The 21093-nt window shown below is 42.2% G+C and overlaps 1 protein-coding gene across 1 annotated transcript in view; it reads left to right on the forward strand.

Annotated features, from left to right (window-relative positions):
• NRDE2 (NRDE-2, necessary for RNA interference, domain containing) overlaps positions 1-2122 on the forward strand; it is a 67690-nt gene extending 65568 nt beyond the window's left edge. Inside the window, exons 13-14 of the mRNA XM_065403633.1 lie at positions 1212-1283; positions 1986-2122. Coding sequence (XP_065259705.1) covers positions 1212-1283; positions 1986-2111 — 198 coding nt within the window. The 3' untranslated portion in view covers positions 2112-2122. The remainder of the gene's footprint in view (positions 1-1211; positions 1284-1985) is intronic.
• The last annotated feature ends 18971 nt before the right edge of the window (positions 2123-21093 follow it).

Below are 21093 nucleotides of genomic sequence, written 5' to 3' on the forward strand. Positions count from 1 at the left end.
AGTTCCAGCAAGGTTTTTTGTTGGCGCTTACAGTAGGTGTGGATACTTGGTGAAAGTGGCTAAAGATCACAAATCACTCAACTCCTGTCCTTTTAATCACTGTCTAGTCTCTGTCAGGTCACCTCAAATCCTTATCAGGTGACTTTGTTGCCAGGTGCCCTCCTCAGGCTCCCACCCAGAAGTGGTTTGTCAATCTGTTGTCAATTATATTTATATTTGAATAGAGGACCATCCCGAGTTAATGAACCTTTATTGTCAGCCCTGTATCACTCCCCCGTGGGATTTTTGTCCATTATGGAGGCAAAAGTACAACAGAGGAAACATCTACCCCCAGATATTCAAAATGGAGTTTGCAGTCTGCTAAAGATAGAGAGCTCATAATCTCACACAGAATTTATAAATTGTATAGCTAGATCTGCCAAATTTATCGCAGATGCGAAGTTAATTTTTGCAAACAAAAGGGTCTACATTTTCAAGAAGACCTCAACCCTTTCTCCTGCTGTGTGTGAGAAACTATCATTCCTACGCACATTTTTTGTGGGCTTATCGCTTTTGTAGGCAGGTGATAGAATTTGCCCGTGTAACCCCTTTATAAAATGCAAATATTGTTGTGCATGTAAATATTATTACTTGCGTACAAATAGCAGTATACTAACATTGTATGGACAAATGGAGGGCACTTCTTAGCAAATTTAGAATTGAGGAAACTCTGGGAATGGAACAATTAGATATTCTAGTTTTTTAAGGAAAGAGAAAAGTTAAGATGACAGAGTATTTCGAGATTAGCAGGAAAAGATAGTATAGCTCAGTTGCTAATGTACTTGCCTTGGAGCCCTGGTCTTCCATGCTAGGAGTTGTGTTCTTGCTTAATGCTAACATTTGACTGCGGTATTAGATGAGTGCTGTCCTGCAAGTGAAGTCAAACAGGTTCTTTCTGTCATTCTTTGATGTGTTTCTGTTTCACTCCGCCACTTGTGAGTTATGAAGGGCCAACTCTTAACTCATAAAGGCATTGCTCATATCATAGTCCATTAATATAATATACCATATTACATATATGCCTATTATACAATCTGTTCATAAAGGACTCCTCACCAGGGAAACTCTGTCTGAACTTTTCCGTGGTAGTTTCTCTGCTTCTAAGAAGACATAAAATATCACTTCAGCAGCCACAATTTATTTGAAATATGGATTTTTTCCCCCCCCCTCAGTTTTCTCTAGGAAATAAAGAAAGGAGCAAAGGACTGTTTTATAAAGCCCTTCAGAACTGTCCCTGGGCAAAGGTAAGTGTTTTGTTTTTGTTTTTTTAAATTTAAATTGGTCATCAAGAAATGAAGATTTTTATATTTAGAAATAAATTTGAGAAGTTTAGGATGTAATTAGCCATGATACATATGTGGAAAAAGAATGAAAACTGAGGGATCTCTTACTGTAAAAGATACTAAAGATTGACTACAAATGAGAGGTGAATTTGCAAGGCAAACAATAAATAAATAAAGTGGCCAGTGGAGTTTTCAGTTTCATAAGTTGAGGAATCGTATTGTATAAAGCATGGAGACAATCCCCCTCCCTGTGACCCTGGAGAGATGGTGTTTTGAGTTCCGTGTTTAATTCTGAGCACTTCAGTAGCAGAAATATGTAGAAGACAAATTAGAAGGAATTCAGAGAATAGCAGAAAATAAATAAATTGGCGAGCACCTATGACTCCCATTGAAATTAAAAGGAGCTTCAAGAACTTCAGCACATTTCAGACCCTACGTTTGGTTGCTGAATAAAAGAAATATATTTTTAGAAACAGAAGAGACCTAGTCATTTATAGTCCATACCCCTGACTACAGGATTGCCACCCTATCTTGATTCTTTCTTCTATGTATGCTGAAATGCTGATTGCATCTGCTAGTTGTATGTACTCCTTTCTGTCTAGTCCCTCTTTCTTGAACAGAAAGATGGCTGAGTAAATGTTTTTTTTTAAATTGTATTCATAGGTGCTGTATATGGATGCAATAGAGTATTTTCCAGATCAACTGCAAGAGACCCTAGATCTAATGACTGAAAAAGAATTGAGAGTAAGGGTACCTATAGAAGAACTGGAATTGCTACTGGAAGATTAAAAGAAGATGGTGAAAGAACAACAACATCAACAAAAAAGAAAAAGAAAAAACAAGCAAAAAAGGGAATGTTGATGTCCAAAAGTCTGTCTTCAACTATTATCTTTGACTGGGACTTCAATGGACTATGCACATATTTTTCTTACTAAGAATAATTTGTTAAAAACTTTGCTATTACTGTGCCACAGTACTAGCTGTAAATATCCTAGAATTTGTTCCACATCTTGTAGTGGGCTGCTTTACACATGTAAATACATCTGTTTTTCTGGAAAGTACAGCAAAATCCACAAAATGATACTTACCGATAATTAATTGGCTATTGGACCCCACCTACAACTCGTATGCTACAGTTTAATACAGCCATTCCCTTGAATTCAGTGGAATGTCAAGACATGCCTACTACAATTTGCTAGGCAGCACAGGAAGTAAACATCTGCCAAATGTACCCTTTACAATCTGCTGCTGTCAACAGGCTATATACATGCACACCAAGCAAGACATATTTATAAATATCCACATATGTTCCAGTATCTTGCTCTCTGTACAAAACAAGAAGATAAGTAAAACTCTTGAAAAAATATCCAAACAGTTAGCTCAATTGATAAACTGTTAAATGCCAAAACTTGTTTGACAAGGTATCAGTTTTGTCTTTGCATGTGTAATGATATGACAATTCTAATGTAAATATTTATTAAAACATACTTAAATATTTTAATCTAGTTGGAACTTGGATTTTTTATTTTTTAAATGTTAATTTTGGTGAGGAAAATGTATTCATCTTTATTTTTAATATCTAGATCTTTTCTAGCAGCAAGTTTTTGTTTTGTTTTAAATATGCAAGCTATTATAATTAACTTCCCTGTACTCCCAACATACACTGGGTAATTGTCATGAGAGAAATAAATGGTAATTCTGTTTTGAGGTGCTCCTTCCTAAGGTGAATACTCAGGATATTAGACTGTTTATAGCAACTCTGTACTTTACAGACTACTCGCCACTGATATAAGATGGAATATGGCAACTGTTTAACAGTACATTGCATGTTTTTTTCCACTTCCCACCATAAACAAATGTGTAGTGTTACTATGTTCAGGTGAAAATAAATAGGGAATTTAGTTATATAGAAAGTGCTAAAATATGAACAAGACACTGGATTTCGCATCCTTGTTGTTAAGACTGGAAGTGATGAGGATCTGAGTTTTCATCTGTGAAAGAAACTACCTCCAATAGCAGAGCCCTTCAATATCATATGGGGTATTGGTTTTGTATTGACTCTGAAGGAAGAATGCGAGCTACTCAATCACTTATACTTATCTCTGCAGCAATAAGATATACCTCGGAGGGCTCCTGTCCAGCCCAACCCTGGTCAGCTGATGAGATCTGTTAGCATTGCAGCACAGGCTGTTAAGTCCATTTTAGTTTGCATTGTAATTCATTTATCCATCTTGTGTACTTATTTTGAATATAGTAGGGCATTTACAGATGTTTGACCATGTTCTTAAATTTTATAATACTTCTGAAGCAGCTTTTACTGAAGATCTAAAATTTCTTTACTTAGTAAATTTAGCCTCATATTATCGCTCTGATTAAGTGTAAGTATGGCCACCTTTTTGTTTCAAAATTAATGGATTCAATGATATTTTTCTTTTTAAAAAACCCATTACTTCTAAAACCTCAGTTTCATGTGAGTCTGAGAGATGGCAGGAACACTCAAATTAGAGCTAGCAGCTTGTTACTGGGTGGTAGGCGAAGAAAGAGAGGTCAGACTTAACTTCTCTGTTTCTTTGATGGGTCAAAAATTGAATCACTCATTCTCTGTTCCCCTTTGAGATGTGGCCAATGGTAGGGGTGTGGAAGAGGATCTGGCATGCCTAGGCTCTGCCCACCCTTGGAGGTCTGTTTCTGCTTTGCTACATTGCTTTGCTTTTTCTCCCACAGGATGGGGAAGTCCATGGAGCTCCTGCTCTATATTATTCTCCACCTCTCTCCCTACATTGATCCTCTTGCTCACACTTGTCCATTTTCTCTCCTCCTAGCTCATTTTACCGTGCCCCCTCTTCTCCCAGCACCAGAGCTAGAACGCTTGTGTGGTTTCATGGGTCTCATTTCTCATGCATAAGAGCAAGTCATTGACTCCACTCCACCCTCAGAGAAGTGTAAGCAGGTTGGGGGTGGTGGGTGCAGGCCCATTTCCCCAGACCCTTTTCTCCGCACCTGAAGAATAAGAGCAGCAGTAGTGGCTGGCTGGCCCCCAATTCCATGAACTTACTGTACAATGCTGTATGCAGATGTAATGCCATTCCTTATTCATACATGATATTTCCCCTGCTTATATATCTGAGTTAGCCCTCTTAACCCAGCTTCAACCTGGTAGCTCATGTTCAGTTGGTTAGGCACCATGACCCTAAATCTATTTCAGAGTCACTGCTTTCCAAGATACAGTTACCCATTCTGTAAGTGTAACCTACATTCTGTGTTCCTGGTAGTTTGGCTGTATTAAAACACATGTTCAAGTGAGCCCATCTTATTATGTGATCCAGATTGCTTTGTAAAACTCCCCTGTCCTTCGTTACCATTTCACCAATTTTAGTGTCTTCTTTAGCAGCAATGGTTTTATATTTCCTTTGAGATTACTGATAAAGATATTGGATGGCATTGGGCCAAGAGCAGATTCCTGCAGAATCCCACTTGAAATAGCCTCTTGGATGATGGTTTCCCATTTACAATTTACTTTTTGAGATTTGTCCGTATGTAATCCATTTCATGGGTTATGTTCCATTGGTATTCCATTGCTATTCTTTATATTGTTAATTTTTTAATCAGAATGTTGTGCAGTTCTAAGTCAAATACCTTATAGAAGTCTTAAGCATACCATGTTCAGAATTAACTTTTTATTATTCAGCCTTGTAATTTCATCAAGAAAAATCAGCTTTGTGTCACAAGACTTACTTTTCCATAAAACCATGCTAATTGTCATCAACTACACTACCATCCTTTAATTTGTTACTGATTGCACCCCGTATCAATCTTTCCATGATTTTGCCTGGGATCAATGTCAGCCTAGCCGGAGGAAAAAAGACATGGGTCACAGAAATATTACATGTCTACTCAGTTTCTGGAAGTGTCCTTTTTCCACATCCCTGACCCTTTGAGTAAGGGGTTAGAGCATCTCTGAGACACCCAACTAGTTCTGCAGCAAAAGCAGGAGAATTGGACTGTATATTCCTGACATTTCTAAGTTTTTTTTGTTTTTTTTAAGCAGATTTTTTATTTTTAAATCTTTCAGGTCATCTTTATCCATCATAAAGCAGCAAGAGAGCGCACAAGCCCAATGTTTACAAATTCCTTTGCAGGACCTCTGTAAAAGAAGTCACTCCTCAGGTATATAAAAGGAAAGTTTGGCATCACCCTTGTATTGGCCCCTGCTCCTTCGCCATGCAGAACCCATTGTTCTCATACCTCATTGTCTTGATCTGTATCAATGAGCCAGGCCCTGCTCCTCCCCTTGTAATACCGGAGGGTGCCCTAGGCTTGCTGAAGAACTGGAGTAGCAGCAATGGAGTATTAAGCCAGATTCCTCATTTTCCCTCAGCCCATCAGCAGACATGGAGCAATGGTAATAGTAGGTCTGACAGGAGGGAGACCTCAGCTGGAAAAATCAGGAGCAGGGTGAGGAAACCTTTGTCCCACCTCCCTGTCTGAAGAATGGGAGCAGCAGCAATGGCAGCAGGCTGGACCCCTCATGCAGGTACTGACCCCAGCCCTATGGGGGAGGAACTTGGGGTGGGGAGGGATGGCTGAGCAGTCTCCTTTCTCTGCAGCCTCACAGCTGCACCTGGTTCCTCTTTGATTTCTCCCTTTTCTGGAGCAGAGGTGCCTGGTGCAGCAGACTAGATTCTTGTGCATTTTAAGCATGCTCCCATACTGCTCACTGAGCCAGGTTCCTAGGGCATGGACCTACAGAGCCTAGTGCTTATTCAGCCATGTTTGCAGTATCGGGAGGCTTTAAGTGCCTGAAGCTAAGAGAAGTGGGGGTGGGGAAAGGAGGGTCTAGAAATTTGGCAGGGGGGTTCCCCTGGTCTTGGTAACCTGCCCAAATTATGAGCCATTGAAAATCAGGAGCCTGGATAGATAACTGCAAGAAGTTCAAGAGCTGTAGGGAGCAGGAGGAAGTTTGAGGAGGACTGCTTAGGGGAAAAGGGGTAAAAGACTGAGGGGAAACGATATCTGATTCTGTGACTGGTCATTTAGTTAATTTAGTAAGATTCATTGCAGTAGTCCAGTTTAAAATCCACCCCTCTCTATTGTGTATAAGCCTGAAGATACAGGATCAGATTCTCAGCTGGTGTGAATTGGTGTGGCTCTATTAGCAACACTGATTTACACCAGCTGAGAGTCCAGCCTACTGTGTGAAATTCATCCTGAGCCAAATTTTCACCTTCCTTCCATGGAATTGGATATACTGTCAAGTTAATTTTAGTCCCACAACACGACTGTACTTTCCTCTTCAAATAGGCCCTTTCACTGAGAAAAGTGCTTATGAGCTAGAGCAGTGGTCTCCAAAGTGGGGTGCGCAAGAGGATCCTTGGGGGTGTGCGGCAGAAGCCTTTTCCCCCCTCTACCCCCTTCGGCAGTTCGGGCGGGAGTCCGAGCGGCGCTTTTTTTTTTTTTTTTACTTCAGCGCGGCGGGGGTGCGTGCTCAACATACTGATGGGGTGCGTGATCAAAAAAGTTTGGAGACCACTGAGCTAGAGCATGCAGTGCTTTCTTTTCAGTACCATAAATGTCCCACATTGCTTTGGATTTAAAATACGTAGCTCCACATCTGTGTGATGAACTGTGCCTGGAAGACATAATGGCAAACTGGAGCTTTAATGAACTGGAACTGACTGCTGGAGATTAAGCTGCCAACCATGTAGTGGGTAAATGGGAAAAACCTTTTCAGAACTACTATGTCACTGTTTCTATTGCATAGGGCCAAGGGAAAAAGATGTTTCCACAGTGTTTTCTTCTGTGTAATCATTTTAGAAGTCATCTGCCATGTATCTCCTATTCCTAGGTAAGCGAAAAGGTACTTGGACCAGTGGTTCTTAGTAACAGTGAATGATCATTTTTCTCTCATTACTAAGAAGGGAACCTAGCAGAACTTTCCTGGATGAAGTTTGCTTTGCCATCTGTGATTCTGGATTGTGTGGATTTCATATCAAGGTCTCATCAACACTGATTGTTTGCATGGAAAGTCTTTTTTTTTTTTTTTTCTTCCCAAAATATCTGTTTCTCTAAATCTTTGCCTGAGACCAGATGAACCCAAACCAGTTATATTCTATAGAGTGGGAATTCAGAGGCTGAGCTTTGAACTTTCAGCTAACAAGATCTGGGAGGCAGTGTATCCTAAGAGATAGTGCACTGGACTGGGAATCAGGAGCACACAGTTCAATTATTAGCTCTGCCGCTGGTTTTCTGTGACCTAGGGGAAGTGACTTCCCTGACTGAGCCTCACAGGGATAATGATCCTGACCTCCTTTGTAAAGCACTTTGAGATCTATGGATCTATGGTGTTGTTGCTGTATATTTTTGTTTGCCGTCTTTTTTGAATTTTAATCATATTCTGTAGTACCTGGCCTGTAAATACAAAGATATCAGTCTCCAAGGCTGTCAGTATGACTGAGATTCTCCAATTATATATTTGGGGTAGTTAATTAGGAAATGGCAGTGACCAAGAAAGTCAAAGATAGTGTTTAATGAAAGCAAACCCCTCCTTTAGATGATTGCTCAGATGCATTGCCTGCCCATGGAAACTGTGACTGATGTGTGTGAAGATGCCTCCTGCCATACAATGAGTATGTGACTTGTCACTTGAACAGATGTAGGACATGTGGAGCTGTCTTTCTGGGCTATGACAACCTCGCTGTAAATTGCAACCAGTGTAAGTCATTTTGGGGGAGGAGGGAATTCCTGTCACTTACATATACATTGTACATTGCAGTGTCATAAGTCGTTTTGGTCCCAGAATACGAGAGAGATAAGATGGGTGAGATAATATCTTTTATGGGACCAGTTTCTGTTGGTGAAAGAGACAAGCTTTCGAGCTACACAGAAGAAGAGCTCTGTGTAGCTCAAAAGCTTGTCTCTTTCACCAACAGAAACTGGTTCCATAAAAGATATTATCTCACACACCTTGTATCACACATATACTGTACAGTTAAATAGTCTGTGATCTCAGTGTGGTAATACAAATACATATGAGATCTGCTAAACTAGTGACCTGGTTGTTTTGGTTCTTCAATTGTGTAGTGGGGCTTTTCTTCCTTCCATGTGAAAAGACTCCCTTTGCTGCTTCTTTAGTCCCCATTAGGACTTTTCCTGGCTATTCCTGCGATGGTACATGGTGATCCTTTTGGGTGTGTCATACTGCAGCCCTCCTTTAGCCATACTTGTGGAAGCCATACCTGCTTGGTGTGGCACTCTATCCTCCTCTAGTCGTGAATAGGCCAGCTAGAGATTGAGCCTGCTACAGCCTCTGTTGACAGCCTGCTACAGCCTCTGTCTTGTAGCTCAGGAAGTAGAGGCTCCTCCATTAAGATCAGGCAATGCTCAGTTTGATCCCTGCTGCAGACGAACCACTGGGGGTGTTAGTGTTACACTTGGATTGTCGTTCCTTTTGTTGAACACCTGAAGTGGGAAATCTTCATTCCTGTGCAGGAGGAACCACCTTCTGCAGAAGCTATTTAAAAGTACCAGCTACATACAGTTTGTGTCATCAACTGGTTATGGGCTAATAGAGCTATTTAATAACAGGAGAATATAATAAGATACTGGCAGTGCAGTGATTTATATAGGCAAATAGAACAATTATACTGCTATTTTCACAGTCAGTGGCACTGTCTAAATAGTTATACCACTCTCATCACCATGGTATCTGGGCACCAGCTATGCAGGTGGTGAGAGAGGAGACTAGTCCATGATGATTTTGTTCTTCAAAGCATCCAGTTATGCACTACACCACACTCTCTCCTTGTGGCTTTTCTCATATTTTTTTTAGTAACTCCAAAGTGTTGCCTGATGCACTTAGAGCTACTCTACAAGAGCAGAAATGGTCTGAGTCGTCCCAGTGGCCAACTAGATGTGGACAATGTGTATGACCCTGAATGTGAGGAAAATGGCACCTTTAAAGCTACTCAGTGTGACGAAGACTTGTGTTGGTGTGTGCACAGTGCTGGAGCCAGGGTCACAGATAAAACTGGAGATGATCCTAAATGCAACCACCTGGTTCGGGTGCAGTGAGTAAATGCCAGATGAACCCTGCCCCAATATGAGCAGAGAATAGCTAGCTGGTGTCTGGGGAAGACTCCCATAACAATAGCATTTACTTTCTCCTCTTTATCAGAGCTGGAGACTATTGGTATAATCTATCTAGGTTTTTATGCCATGCTTATCACTATGATACAGCCGCCGAGTCATTACATACTGTAGGAGTTGTGACAGTAACTTTATATATGAGGCACTCATAATCTGGTGTTGAGCTTGACATAAATATTTGAAAAAGTAATGAGATTGACACCTCCCCAAACACAGGCATCATTCTTGGATCATAAGTTAGTATAAACACCAAGGAGGGAGAAATATCATTTAGGTGTGTATATATATCTGTGTGTGTATTTAGATTTGTACCCCATCTATTGATTATGCCATGCATTTACAAGATGATAGTCAGCAGGAGGTCTGGCATATTGAACCTAGTTTAAATTGGGTTATTTGCATTGCTAAAAAGTGGAGTAAGCACAATTTGCTCCCCCACCACTTGATGCTATGAGCAGAGAACATGGAAAGAGACCTGAATGAATTATTCAATGAATTCAGCCCCTTTTCCTGTTTGTGAATCATTGTGAATAATGCAGAAATCAGGAACAGTTTGTCAAGTATTTGCCAAATAGTTCATGCCAACCAATATGCTGTATGTGGTGTTCACAAACTGTTCACTTTGTGCTCTTCACTGTTCATTAATTGTGGTGTGTAATTTATCACCTAAGTCACATGGCATCATTTTTGCTTCCTGTTTGGATGAGTGACGTTTTTTAAACAGGAAAATATGAAATATCAAATTCTGAATAATAAATTGAAAATCCTCTTGTTCTCGCACTCAAATCCTCTTGTCCATGTGTAAGTACGGAGATTAATTCATATGAAGAACAGCCAGTCTCCAAATGTTAGTGCGAACAAAACCCTTTTTGTGCAAATCCCTGCAAGCTGAGAGTAAAGGTACGAACATGGTTAAAGCAAACAGCCATTCAATATTCAAGTGAATGTTTGCAGACCTTGTTGCTACCATATTCATCCAACTCTAGCGGCAAGGTTTCATGAAGCATTCTTCTTGATTCTGTGTATGCTCCATATTGTATATTCCATAGTAGTCTCTTCTCCATTGGAAAGGCCACTTGCTTACTCCAGCCCTTATTTGTTTCAACTCCACCTTTAATGACCTATTTCTGACAGTTTACATTGTTGAGCTTGAGATAATACGTAAGCAGTTTGCTTTTTACATTGCTTAACTTGCTCATTGGAGCCATGAGAGATCCCTCTAAGACTTCCAAAACACACGTTATAATTTACAAGTAGAGGGAATCTGTTACAGTTTAATGGTGTTTTTCCTAGTGCAGGAGAGAGGTAAAAATAGACCTCCAAATTGTTTGTTTGAATAAAACATTTGGAGTTTTATGTTTGGCTCACAGGCTACTTCTGATGTTTTTGCTTTCCAGTTTAATCCAAATAGACTTCAGTTTCAAGGCTGAGTTTGTTTCTCAAGGGAAAAGAAGAGGCACTTTGCAGGTTTGGTACTCGTGGACACTTTAGAGGTCATTAAAAATCCCTTTGCCTAAAATAGTTTTACTGTATTTTACTAGCGAGAGGATTTGAACTCTTGAGATCTCTAGCAAAGAATCTTCCCTATTGTTGTAGGATGATCTGCACAGGCACTGTGGGGGGCTGGAGGGCGAGGAAAGGTTCATCACTGGTGCTAACCCTGGAAGCAGGGAGGTAACTCATTGTCTGATCCTCCTCTGTGGTACTCCAGCCTTCTGAGGAAGACAATGGAGAAACCATTCTGAATCTCTTGAAAAATAAAACGAGGGCCATTACCATTGCAGTGCTAATAGAGCCATTGGTAATACATTTGGTATCAGGGGCTTAGGATAGGTGGATAACAGCTCATAGTCACCTCTTATGTGACAGCTGGTTAGTCACAAAGTTGAATAATCAAGATGGGTTTCCCCTTGGAAAGATGCACTTGTAACTAAATGGCTCTTTGTTGAATGCAGGTAAAAGAACTCACTCAAGAAATCTCTATAACACTCAGCAATAACAGTACAAAGGAGACTGTTGATATTGCTATAGTGGCCTATTACATAGAATGGGAGGTATGTGTTATGCTGTCACTTTGAAGCAACACATTTCTGAGTTCACCTTTTCTTTGTGTTCACAGAACAATTACAACCCCTCTGGGTACAATACAGGCATCTCAGTCAGCCTCTGTTATTCCTTTTTATTCTCTCCAAATCCAGCCAACTAGTACCTTGTTATTTAGAATCATAGAAGATTAGGGTTGGAAGAGACCTCAGGAGGTCATCTCGTCCAACCCCCTGCTCAAAGCAGGACCAACCCCTATTAAATCATCCCAGCGAGGGCTTTTTCAAGCCAGGCCTTAAAAACTTCTAAGGATAGAGATTCCACCACCTCTCTAGGTAACCCATTCCAGGGCTTCACCACCTTCCTAGTGAAATAGTTTTTCCTAATATCCAACGTTGACCTCCCCCACTGCAACTTGAGACCATTGCTTCTTGTTCTGTCATCTGCCACCACTGAGAACAGTCTAGCTCCATCCTCTTTGGAACCCCCCCATCAGGTAGTTGAAGGCTGCTATCAAATCCCCCCTCACTCTTCTCTTCTGCAGACTAAATAAACCCAGTTCCCTCAGCCTCTCCTTATAAGTCATGTGCCCCAACCCCCTAATAATTTTCATTGCCCTCCACTGGACTGTCTCCAATTTGTCCACATCCTTTCTGTAGTGGGGGGACCAAAATTGGACGCAATACTCCAGATGTGGCCTCAGTAGTGCCGAATAGAGGGGAATAATCACTTCCCTCGATCTGCTGGCAATGCTCCTACTAATGCAGCCCAATATGCTGTTAGCCTTCTTGGCAACAAGGGCACACTATTGACCCATATCCAATTTCTTATCCACTGTAATCCCCAGGTCCTTTTCTGCAGAACTGCCACTTAGCCAGTCGGTCCCCAGCCTGTAGCAGTGCATGGTATTCTTCCATCCTAAGTGCAGGACTCTGCACTTGTCTTTGTTGAACCTCATCAGATTTGTTTTAGCCCCATCCTCCAATTTGACTAGGTCACTCTGGACCCTATCCCACCCTCCAGTGTATCTACCTCTCCCCACAGCTTAGTGTCATCTGCGAACTTGCTGAGGGTGCAATCCATCCCATCATTCAGATCATTAATGAAGATGTTGAACAAAACCGACCCCTGGGGCACTCTGCTTGATACTGGCTGCCAACTAGACATTGAGCCATTGATCCCTACCTGTTCAGCCTGATGATCTAGCCAGCTTTCTATCCACTTTATAGTCCATTCTTCCAGTCCATACTACTTCAACTTGCTGGCAAGAATGCTGTGGGAGACCATATCAAAAGCTTTGCTAAAGTCAAAGTATATCAAGTCCACCGCTTTCCCCATATCCACAGAGCCAGTTCTCATCATAGAAGGCAATCAGGTTGCTCAGGCATGACTTTCCCTTCGTGAATCCATGTTTACTGTTCCTGATCACCTTCCTCTCCTCCAAGTGCTTCAAAATGGATTCCTTGAGGACCTGCTCCATGATTTTTCTGGGGACTGAGGTGAGGCTGACGGGTCTGTAGTTCCCCGGGTTCTCCTTCTTCCCTTTTATAAATATATATTTGCCTTTTTCCAATTGTCCGGGACCTCCCCAGATCGTCACAAGTTTTCAAAGATAATGGTCATTGGCTCTGCAATCACATCAGCCATCTTCCTCAGCACCCTCAGATGCATTGCATCCGGCCCCATGGACTTGTGCGTGTCCAGCTTTTCTAAATAGTCTTTAACCTGTTCTTTTACCACTGAGGGCTGCTCACCACCTCCCAATACTGTGCTGCCCCGTGCAGCAGTCTGGGAGCTGACCTTGTCTGTGAAGACTGAGGCAAAAAAAAACATTGAGTACTTCAGCTTTTTCACATCATCTGTCACTAGGTTGCCTCCCCCATTCAGTAAGGGTCCCACACTTTCCCTGACCACCACCACCTAACATACCTGTAGAAACCCTTCTTGTTACCCTTCATATCTCTTGCTAGCTGCAACTCCAGTTGTGCTTTGGCCTTCCTGATTATACCCCTGAATGCTCAAGCAATATTTTTATACTCCTCCCTAGTCATCTGTCCAAATTTCCGCTTCTTGTAAGCTTCCTTTTTGTGTTTAAGCTCAGTGAAGATTTCTCTGTTAACCCAAGCTGTTCGCCTGCCGTATTTGCTATTCTTTCTGCACAATGGGATAGTTTGTTCCTGTGCCCTCAATAAGGCTTCTTTAAAATACAGCCAGCTCTCCTGGACTCCTTTCCCCCTCATATTAGCCTCCAGAGGATCCTGCCCATCAGTTCCCTGAGGGAGTCCAGGGTCCGTATTCTGCTGCTCTCCTTTCTTCCTTTTGTCAGGATCCTGAACTCAACCATCTCATTTCCATACATAGTGTGCCCTTTGCTCAGACAATTGCACTGTACCTTTTAAACCTTTACTTATGACATATTTAATAATTATGAAAAAACAAATGGCTACAATTGGGATTAATCAGAGAGATTTATATAGCAGTAGCGAGAGCAAAAGATTTTATAGGTGGATATTTCAGCATTTTTAAGCAGAGCTTTAAGTGTCCTGGTTAGAGATGAGTGAATGATTCACAATGAATAAATTAACTGACAAATTTAGCCTCTCTTTCTGCTTGAAGAACATCTTCAGGAAGCATCTGAGGATATTCAGATACATTTGATGATATTCAAAGGTAACTGTTTTTTAAAAATGTTTGGCAGATCTGCTGATGCAAGATTTTTACTTCTGTGGACTGATCACAAACTCGTCTTTGTGAATATTCAGTGTTGATCTTTGGTGCTTAGTTTTGTTGTCTCAGATAAGCCTTTTGGTGGTGGTTCTGTTCTCAGATTGGGTTACTGAACAAGCACTTCTGGCACAAATGCCTGGGAATGTGAATCCAAAGTTAAGAACGTAAGAGCTGCCATACTGGGTCAGACCATGGTCCATCTTGCCCAGTATACTGTCTCTGACAGTGGCCTGCAGCAGAGCTTCAGGAGGAGTGTACAAACGGGGCAATTATGGAGTGAACCAACCCTGTCCTTCACTCCCAGCCTCTGGTAGTCAAAGGTTTAGAGTTGTGCTGAGTATGGGGTTGTGTCCCTGACCATCTACGCTAATAGCTATTGATCTCTTCCATGAACTTACTCAGTTCTTTTTTTTTTTTTTAACCCAGTTATACTTTTGGTCTCCACCACAACGCAGAGTAATGAGTTCCACAGGTTGACCGTGCGTTGTGTGAAGAAGTACATCATCTTTTTTGTATTAAATCTGCTGCCCATTAATTTAATAGAGTGACTCCTGGTTTGTGTATTGTGTGAAAAGATAAATAACACATCTCTGTTCACTTTTTCCACACCATTCATGATTTTTATATCATTTCCCCTTTATCTGTTTTCTAAAATGAACAGCCCTAATCTTTTTAGTCTCTCCTATGGAAGCTGTTCCATTCCCTTTATCATCTTTGTTGCTCTTCTCTGAACCTTTTCCAGTTCCACTAGCTCCTTTTAGACATGGGGCAACCAGAATTGCATGCAGTGTTCAAGCTGTGAGCGTTCCATGGATTTATATAGTGGCATTATGATATTTTCTGTCTTATCCTTTTCCTAATAGTTCCTAACGAACTGTTAATCTTTGTAAAACCAACAAGGAGTCTGGTGGCACCTTAAAGACTAACAGATTTATTTGGGCATAAGCTTTCGTGGGTAAAAACCTCACTTCTTCAGATGCATAGAGTGAAAGTTACAGATGCAGGCATTATATACTGACACATGGAGAGCAGGGAGTTACTTCGCAAGTGGAGAACCAGTGTTGACAGGGCCAATTCAATCAGGGTGGATGTAGTCCACTCCCAATAATAGATGAGGTGGTGTCAATTCCAGGAGAGGAAAAGCTGCTTCTGTAATGAGCCAGCCACTCCCAGTCCCTATTCAAGCCCAGATTAATGGTGTTAAATTTGCAAATGAATTTTAGTTCTGCTGTTTCTCTTTGAAGTCTGTTTCTGAAGGTTTTTTGTTCAATGATAGTGACTTTTAAATCTGTAATAGAATGACCAGGGAGACTGAAGTGTTCACCTTTGTGGCTGCTGCTGCGCACTGAGTGGAAGTTTTCACAGAACGATCCATGGTGACGCCAAGATTTATCTTGGGTGGTTACAGCTAATTTGGAACCCATCATTTTGTGTGTATAGTTGGGATGATGTTTTCCAATATTCATTACTTTGCATTTATCAACACTGAATTTCATCTGCCATTTTCTTGCCCAGTCACCCAGTTTTGAGAGATCCTTTTGTAGCTCTTCGCAGTCTGCCTGGGACTTAACTATCTTGAGTAGTTTTGTATCATCTGCAAATTTTGCCACCTCAATTTTTCCACCCCTTTTTCCAGATCTTTTATGAATACGTTGAATAGGACTGGGCCCAGTACAGACCCCCGTGGAACGCCACTATTTACTTCTCTCCATTCTGAAAACTGACCATTTATTCCTACCCTTTGTTTCCTATCTTTTAACCAGTTACTGATCCATGAGAAGACCTTCCCTCTTATCCCATGACAGCTTACTTTGCTTAAGAGCCTTTGGTGAGGGACATTGTCAAAGGCTTTCTGAAAATCTAAATACACTATATCCACTGGATCCCCCTTGTCCTTGTGCTTGTTGACCCCCTCAAAGAATTCTAGTAGATTGGTTATTTCCCTTTACAAAAACCATGTTGACTATTCCCCATCAAAATATATTCATCTATGTGTCTGACAATTTTGTTCTTTACTATAGTTTCAACCAGTTTGCCTGGTACTGAAGGTTGCTGGCGTGTAATTGCCGGGGTCATCTCTGGAGCCTTTTTTAAAAATTGGTGTCACATTAGCTATCCTCCAGTCATTTGGTACAGAAGCTGATTTAAATGATATTACAGACTACAGTTAGTAGTCCTGCAATTTCACATTTGAGAGAATACCAACTGGTCCTCAGGGCCGGCTCTAGGCACCAGCAAAACAAGCTGGTGCTTGGGGCGGCACATTTTTAGGGGCGGCATGGCCGGCGCCAGAATGCCGCCCCTAAAAATGTGCCCCGGCCGCCCTAGCTCACCTCTGCTGCTGCTGCCGCTCGCGCGCCGCTACTCGCCCTCCCTCCCAGGCTCTCAAGCCTGGGAGGGAGGGGGAGATCCCGAGCAGCCGTGGCACGCAAAACAGCCATTTCGCGCGCCGCTGCTCTCCCTCCCTCCCAGGCTCTCAAACCTGGGAGGGAGGGGGAGACTCCGAGTGGCCGCGGTGCGGGCGCCGCTTCTCCCCCTCCCTCCTAGGCTTGAGAGCCTGGGGGGAGGAGGCAGGGAAGGGGCGGAGTTGAGGCGGGGCCGGGGGTGGGGTAATTTAAAAACGGGGGGAGGGGGGCGGCCAAAATTATTTTTGCCTTGGGCGGCAAAAATCCTAGAGCCGGCCCTGCTGGTCCTGGTGACTTATTACTGTTTAGTTTATCAATTTGTTCCAAACCGCCTCTGACACCTCAATCTGGGACACTTCCTCAGATTTGTCACCTAAAAAGAATGGCTCAGGTTTGGGAATCTCCCTCACATCCTCAGCCGTGAAGACCTATGCAAAGAATTCATTTAGTTTCTCTGCAATGGGCTTATCGTCCTTGAGTGCTCCTTTAGGAACTCAATCGTCCAGTGGCCCCACTGGTTGTTTAGCAGGCTTCCTGCTGCTGATGTACTTAAAAAATGTTTGCTGTTACTTTTTGAGTCTTTGGCTAGCTGTTCTTCAAATTCTTTTTTGGCCTTCCTAATTATATTTTTACACTTCATTTGCCAGAGTTTATGCTCCTTTCCATTTTCCTCTGTAGGATTTAACCTCCACTTTTTAAAAGATGCCTTTTTGCATCTCACTGCTTCTTTTACTTTGTTGTTTAACCATGGTGGCTCTTTTTTGGTTCTCTTACTATGTTTTTTAATTTGGGGTATACATTTAAGTTGAGCTTCTATTGTGGTGTCTTTAAAAAGTTTCCATGCAGCTTGCAGGGATTTTACTTTTGGTACTGTACCTTTTAATTTCTGTTTCACTAACCTCCTCACTTTTGTGTAGTTCACCTTTCTGAAATTAAATGCTACAGTGTTGGGCACTGTGGTGTTTCCCCTGCCACAGGGATGTTAAATTTAATTATATTATGGTCACTATTACCAAGCGGTACAGCTATATTCACCTCTTGGACCTGATCCTGTGCTCCACTTGGGACTAAATCAAGAATTACCTCTCTGGTGGGTTCCAGGACTAGCTGCTCCAAGAAGCAGTCATTTAAGGTGTCAAGAAAATTTATCTCTGCATCCCGTCCTGAGGTGACATGTACTCAGTCAATATGGGGATAGTTGAAATTCCCCATTATTATTGAATTTTTTATTTTAATAGCCTCTCTAATCTTCCTGAGCATTTATTTCCCTTGCTTCCTATCTTTTAACCAGATAGTGATCCAAGACAGGACTTTCCCTCTTATCCCATGACTGCTTACTTTGCTTAAGAGCCTTTGGTGAGGGACCTTGTCAACAGGGGCGGCTCTATGTATTTTGCCGCCCCAAGCACGGCAGTCAGGAGGCTTTCGGCGGCGCGCCTGCGAGAGGTCCGCCAGTCCTGCGGCTTCAGCGTACTTGCTGCCAAATATCCGCCGAAGCTGCGGGACCGGCGGACCTCCCGCAGGCATGCCACCGAAGGCTCCCTGACTGCCGCCCCCACAGCGACCAGCAGGCCGCCCCCCGTGGCTTGCCGCCCCAGGCACGTGCTTGGTGCGCTGGTGCCTGGAGCCGCCCCTGCTTGTCAAAGGCTTTCTGAAAGTCCAAATACACTATATCCACTGGATCACCCTTGTCCACATGCTTGTTGACCCCCTCAAAGAATTCTAGTAGATTGGCTAGGCATGATTTCTATTTACAAAAGCCATTTTGACTCTTCCCCAACAAATTGAGTTAATCTATGTGTCAGATAATTCTGTTCTTTACTATATTTTTAGCCAGTTTGCCTGGTACTGAAGTTAGGCTTACTGGCCTGGAATTGCCAGGATTGCCTTTGGAGTCTTTTTAAAAAATTGGTGTAACATTAGCTATCCTCCAGTCATCTGGTACAGAGGCTGATTTAAGTGACCAGTTACATACCACAGTTAGTAGTTCTTCAATTTCTTATTTGAGTTCCTTCAGAGCTAAGGGTGAATACCATCTGATTCTGGTAACTTACTACTGTTAATCAATTTGTTCCAAAACCTCCTCTATTGACAGCTCAATCTGAGACAGTTCCTCAGATTTTTCACCTAAAAAGAGCAGCTCAAGTGTGGGAATCTCCCACACATCCTCTGTGAAGACTGAGGCAAAGAATTCATTTAGCTTCTTTTGTTATGTTACATACTACAGTTAGTAGTTCTGCAATTGCATGTTTGAGTTCCGTCAGAACTCTTGGGTGAATACCATCTGGTCCTGGTGACTTACTATTTTTTAGTTCATCAGTTTGTACTAAAACCTCTTCTACTGGCACATCAATTTGGGACAGTACTTCACATTTGTCTCCTAAAAAGAATAGCTCTGATGTGGGTATCTCCGTCACGTTCTCTGTAGTGAACACCGATGCAAAGAATTGATATAACTACTTTGCAATGCCCTTGTCTTCCCTGGGTGCTCCTTTAACACCTCTGTCATCTGGTAGCCCCGCTGCCTGTTTGGTAGGCTTCCTGCTTCTGATGTACTTAAAAAAAAAAAATGTACTGCCACTTTTTGCATCTTTAGAAAGTTGCTTCTCAAATTCTTTCTTGGCCTCCCTTATTATACTTTTAGATTTTGCTTGCCAGAGTTTATGCCCCTTCCTATTTTCCTCATTAGGATTTGCCTTAATTTTAGAAGATGCCTTTTTGCCTCTAATAGCCTCCATTACTCTGCTATTTAGCTATGGTGGCATTATTTTGGACTGCTGACTTTTTTTTGAATTGGGGTATACATTTAGTCTGAGCTTCTATTATGGTGTTTTTAAAAAGTCTATGTGCTGCTTGCAGGCATTTTACCCTTGTGACTGCTTTTTAATTTCTGTCTAACATCCTCATTCATGTGTCATTCCCCTTTTTTAAGTCAAATGTTACTGTGGTGTTTTGTTGTTGTTGGTATTCCCACCTCCCCCATGAGGATGCTAAGTTTAATTACATTATGGTTAGGGCTCTGCGTCTGTCACCGAGGTTGTGGAAGTCACGGATACCATGACTCTCTGCAACCTCAGTGACTTCTGTAGCAGCTGCTCAGGTAGCCCCGGGGACAGCCACACTGGCCACTGCTGGAGCGGCCCCGGGCCAGCTGGGCCAGCCACTGCTCAAGCGGCCTTGGGCAGTTGGCTCTGGGGACTGCCTGATCAGTGGAGTGCCCCTTCCTCCCTGCAGCAGCCCACAGCTCCCCCCAAGATTTAGTCAGGGGTATTTATAGTATAAGTCATGGACAGGTCACAGGCCGTGAATTTTTGTTTATTGCCGTGATCTGTCCATGATTTTTACTAAAAATACCCATGACTAAATCGTAGTCTTAATTACGCTATTACCGAGCGGTTCAGGTATTTGCACCTTTTGGACCAGATCCTGTGCTCCACTTAGGACTAAATCAAGAATTGCCTCTCTCCTTGTGGGTTCCAGGACTAGCTGCTCCAAGCAGTCATCAGTGGCGTCCAGAAATTTTATTTTTGCATCCTGTCCTGAGGTGACATGTTCCCAGTCAATATGAGGGTAGTTTAAATTACTAATTATTATTGTGTTTTCTGGATTTGTATCCTCTCTAGCCTCCCGAAGCATTTTACAGTCACTGTAACCATCCTGGTCGGGTGTTTGATGGTATATTCCTGCTGCTATACTCTTAGTCAAGCATGGAATTTCTAGCTGTAGAGATTGTGGCACAGTTTGATTCATTTAAGATTTTCACCTTATTTGATTCCATGATTTTTTTTAACTTATAGTACCACTCCCCTACCAGCATGACCTACTCTGTCATTCCTATATATTTTGTATCCTGGTATTCGGTGAACACGCAAGCACGTGACTTTAAAGTACACTTTTCACAAACATCCTTTATCAGTAAAACTTGGCTCCCTGGGAAGTGAACACACAAGGAGCACAAAGTGGCTACATTTAAAAATCTGAGCAAATATTCACAGTAACTATTTTGTTAGGTGATCTATTTTTCTAGTTCCTGGTCATTTCCATCCCCTGGGGAGTAGAAAAGAGAATGTAGAGCTTACATGTTAGAGAAGACCTAGTTGATCATGAAGTCCAGTAGTTTTCAACTGGTGGGATGTGATTTGGAAGTGGTTCAAGAATGGGTACCTGGCAGGTCACACCATACCAGATGAGAGCAGCAAAATCTCTGGGGCGGAAAAGGGAAAAAGCAACTTGCTTCTCTGTACTCTTCCTTTTTCAGCCTTCTTTCTGCAGCATCCACACAGTGCTGTGCTTCAGGACGGGATATTTCATGCTTCAAGGAGCTGTAGAGTTTCACAGCCTCTCAGAATGGTGTTGCCCTGGAGCTGAGTGCAACGTGAACTAGGAGAGGAAGAAAGACCCTCCTCTATTCACAGCACCAGCCCAGACCCCGTCTCAGCAGCCCCCTTCAC

Source organism: Emys orbicularis, chromosome 4 (genome assembly GCF_028017835.1).
Source record: "Emys orbicularis isolate rEmyOrb1 chromosome 4, rEmyOrb1.hap1, whole genome shotgun sequence".
In the NCBI taxonomy this organism is placed as follows: domain Eukaryota; kingdom Metazoa; phylum Chordata; order Testudines; family Emydidae; genus Emys; species Emys orbicularis.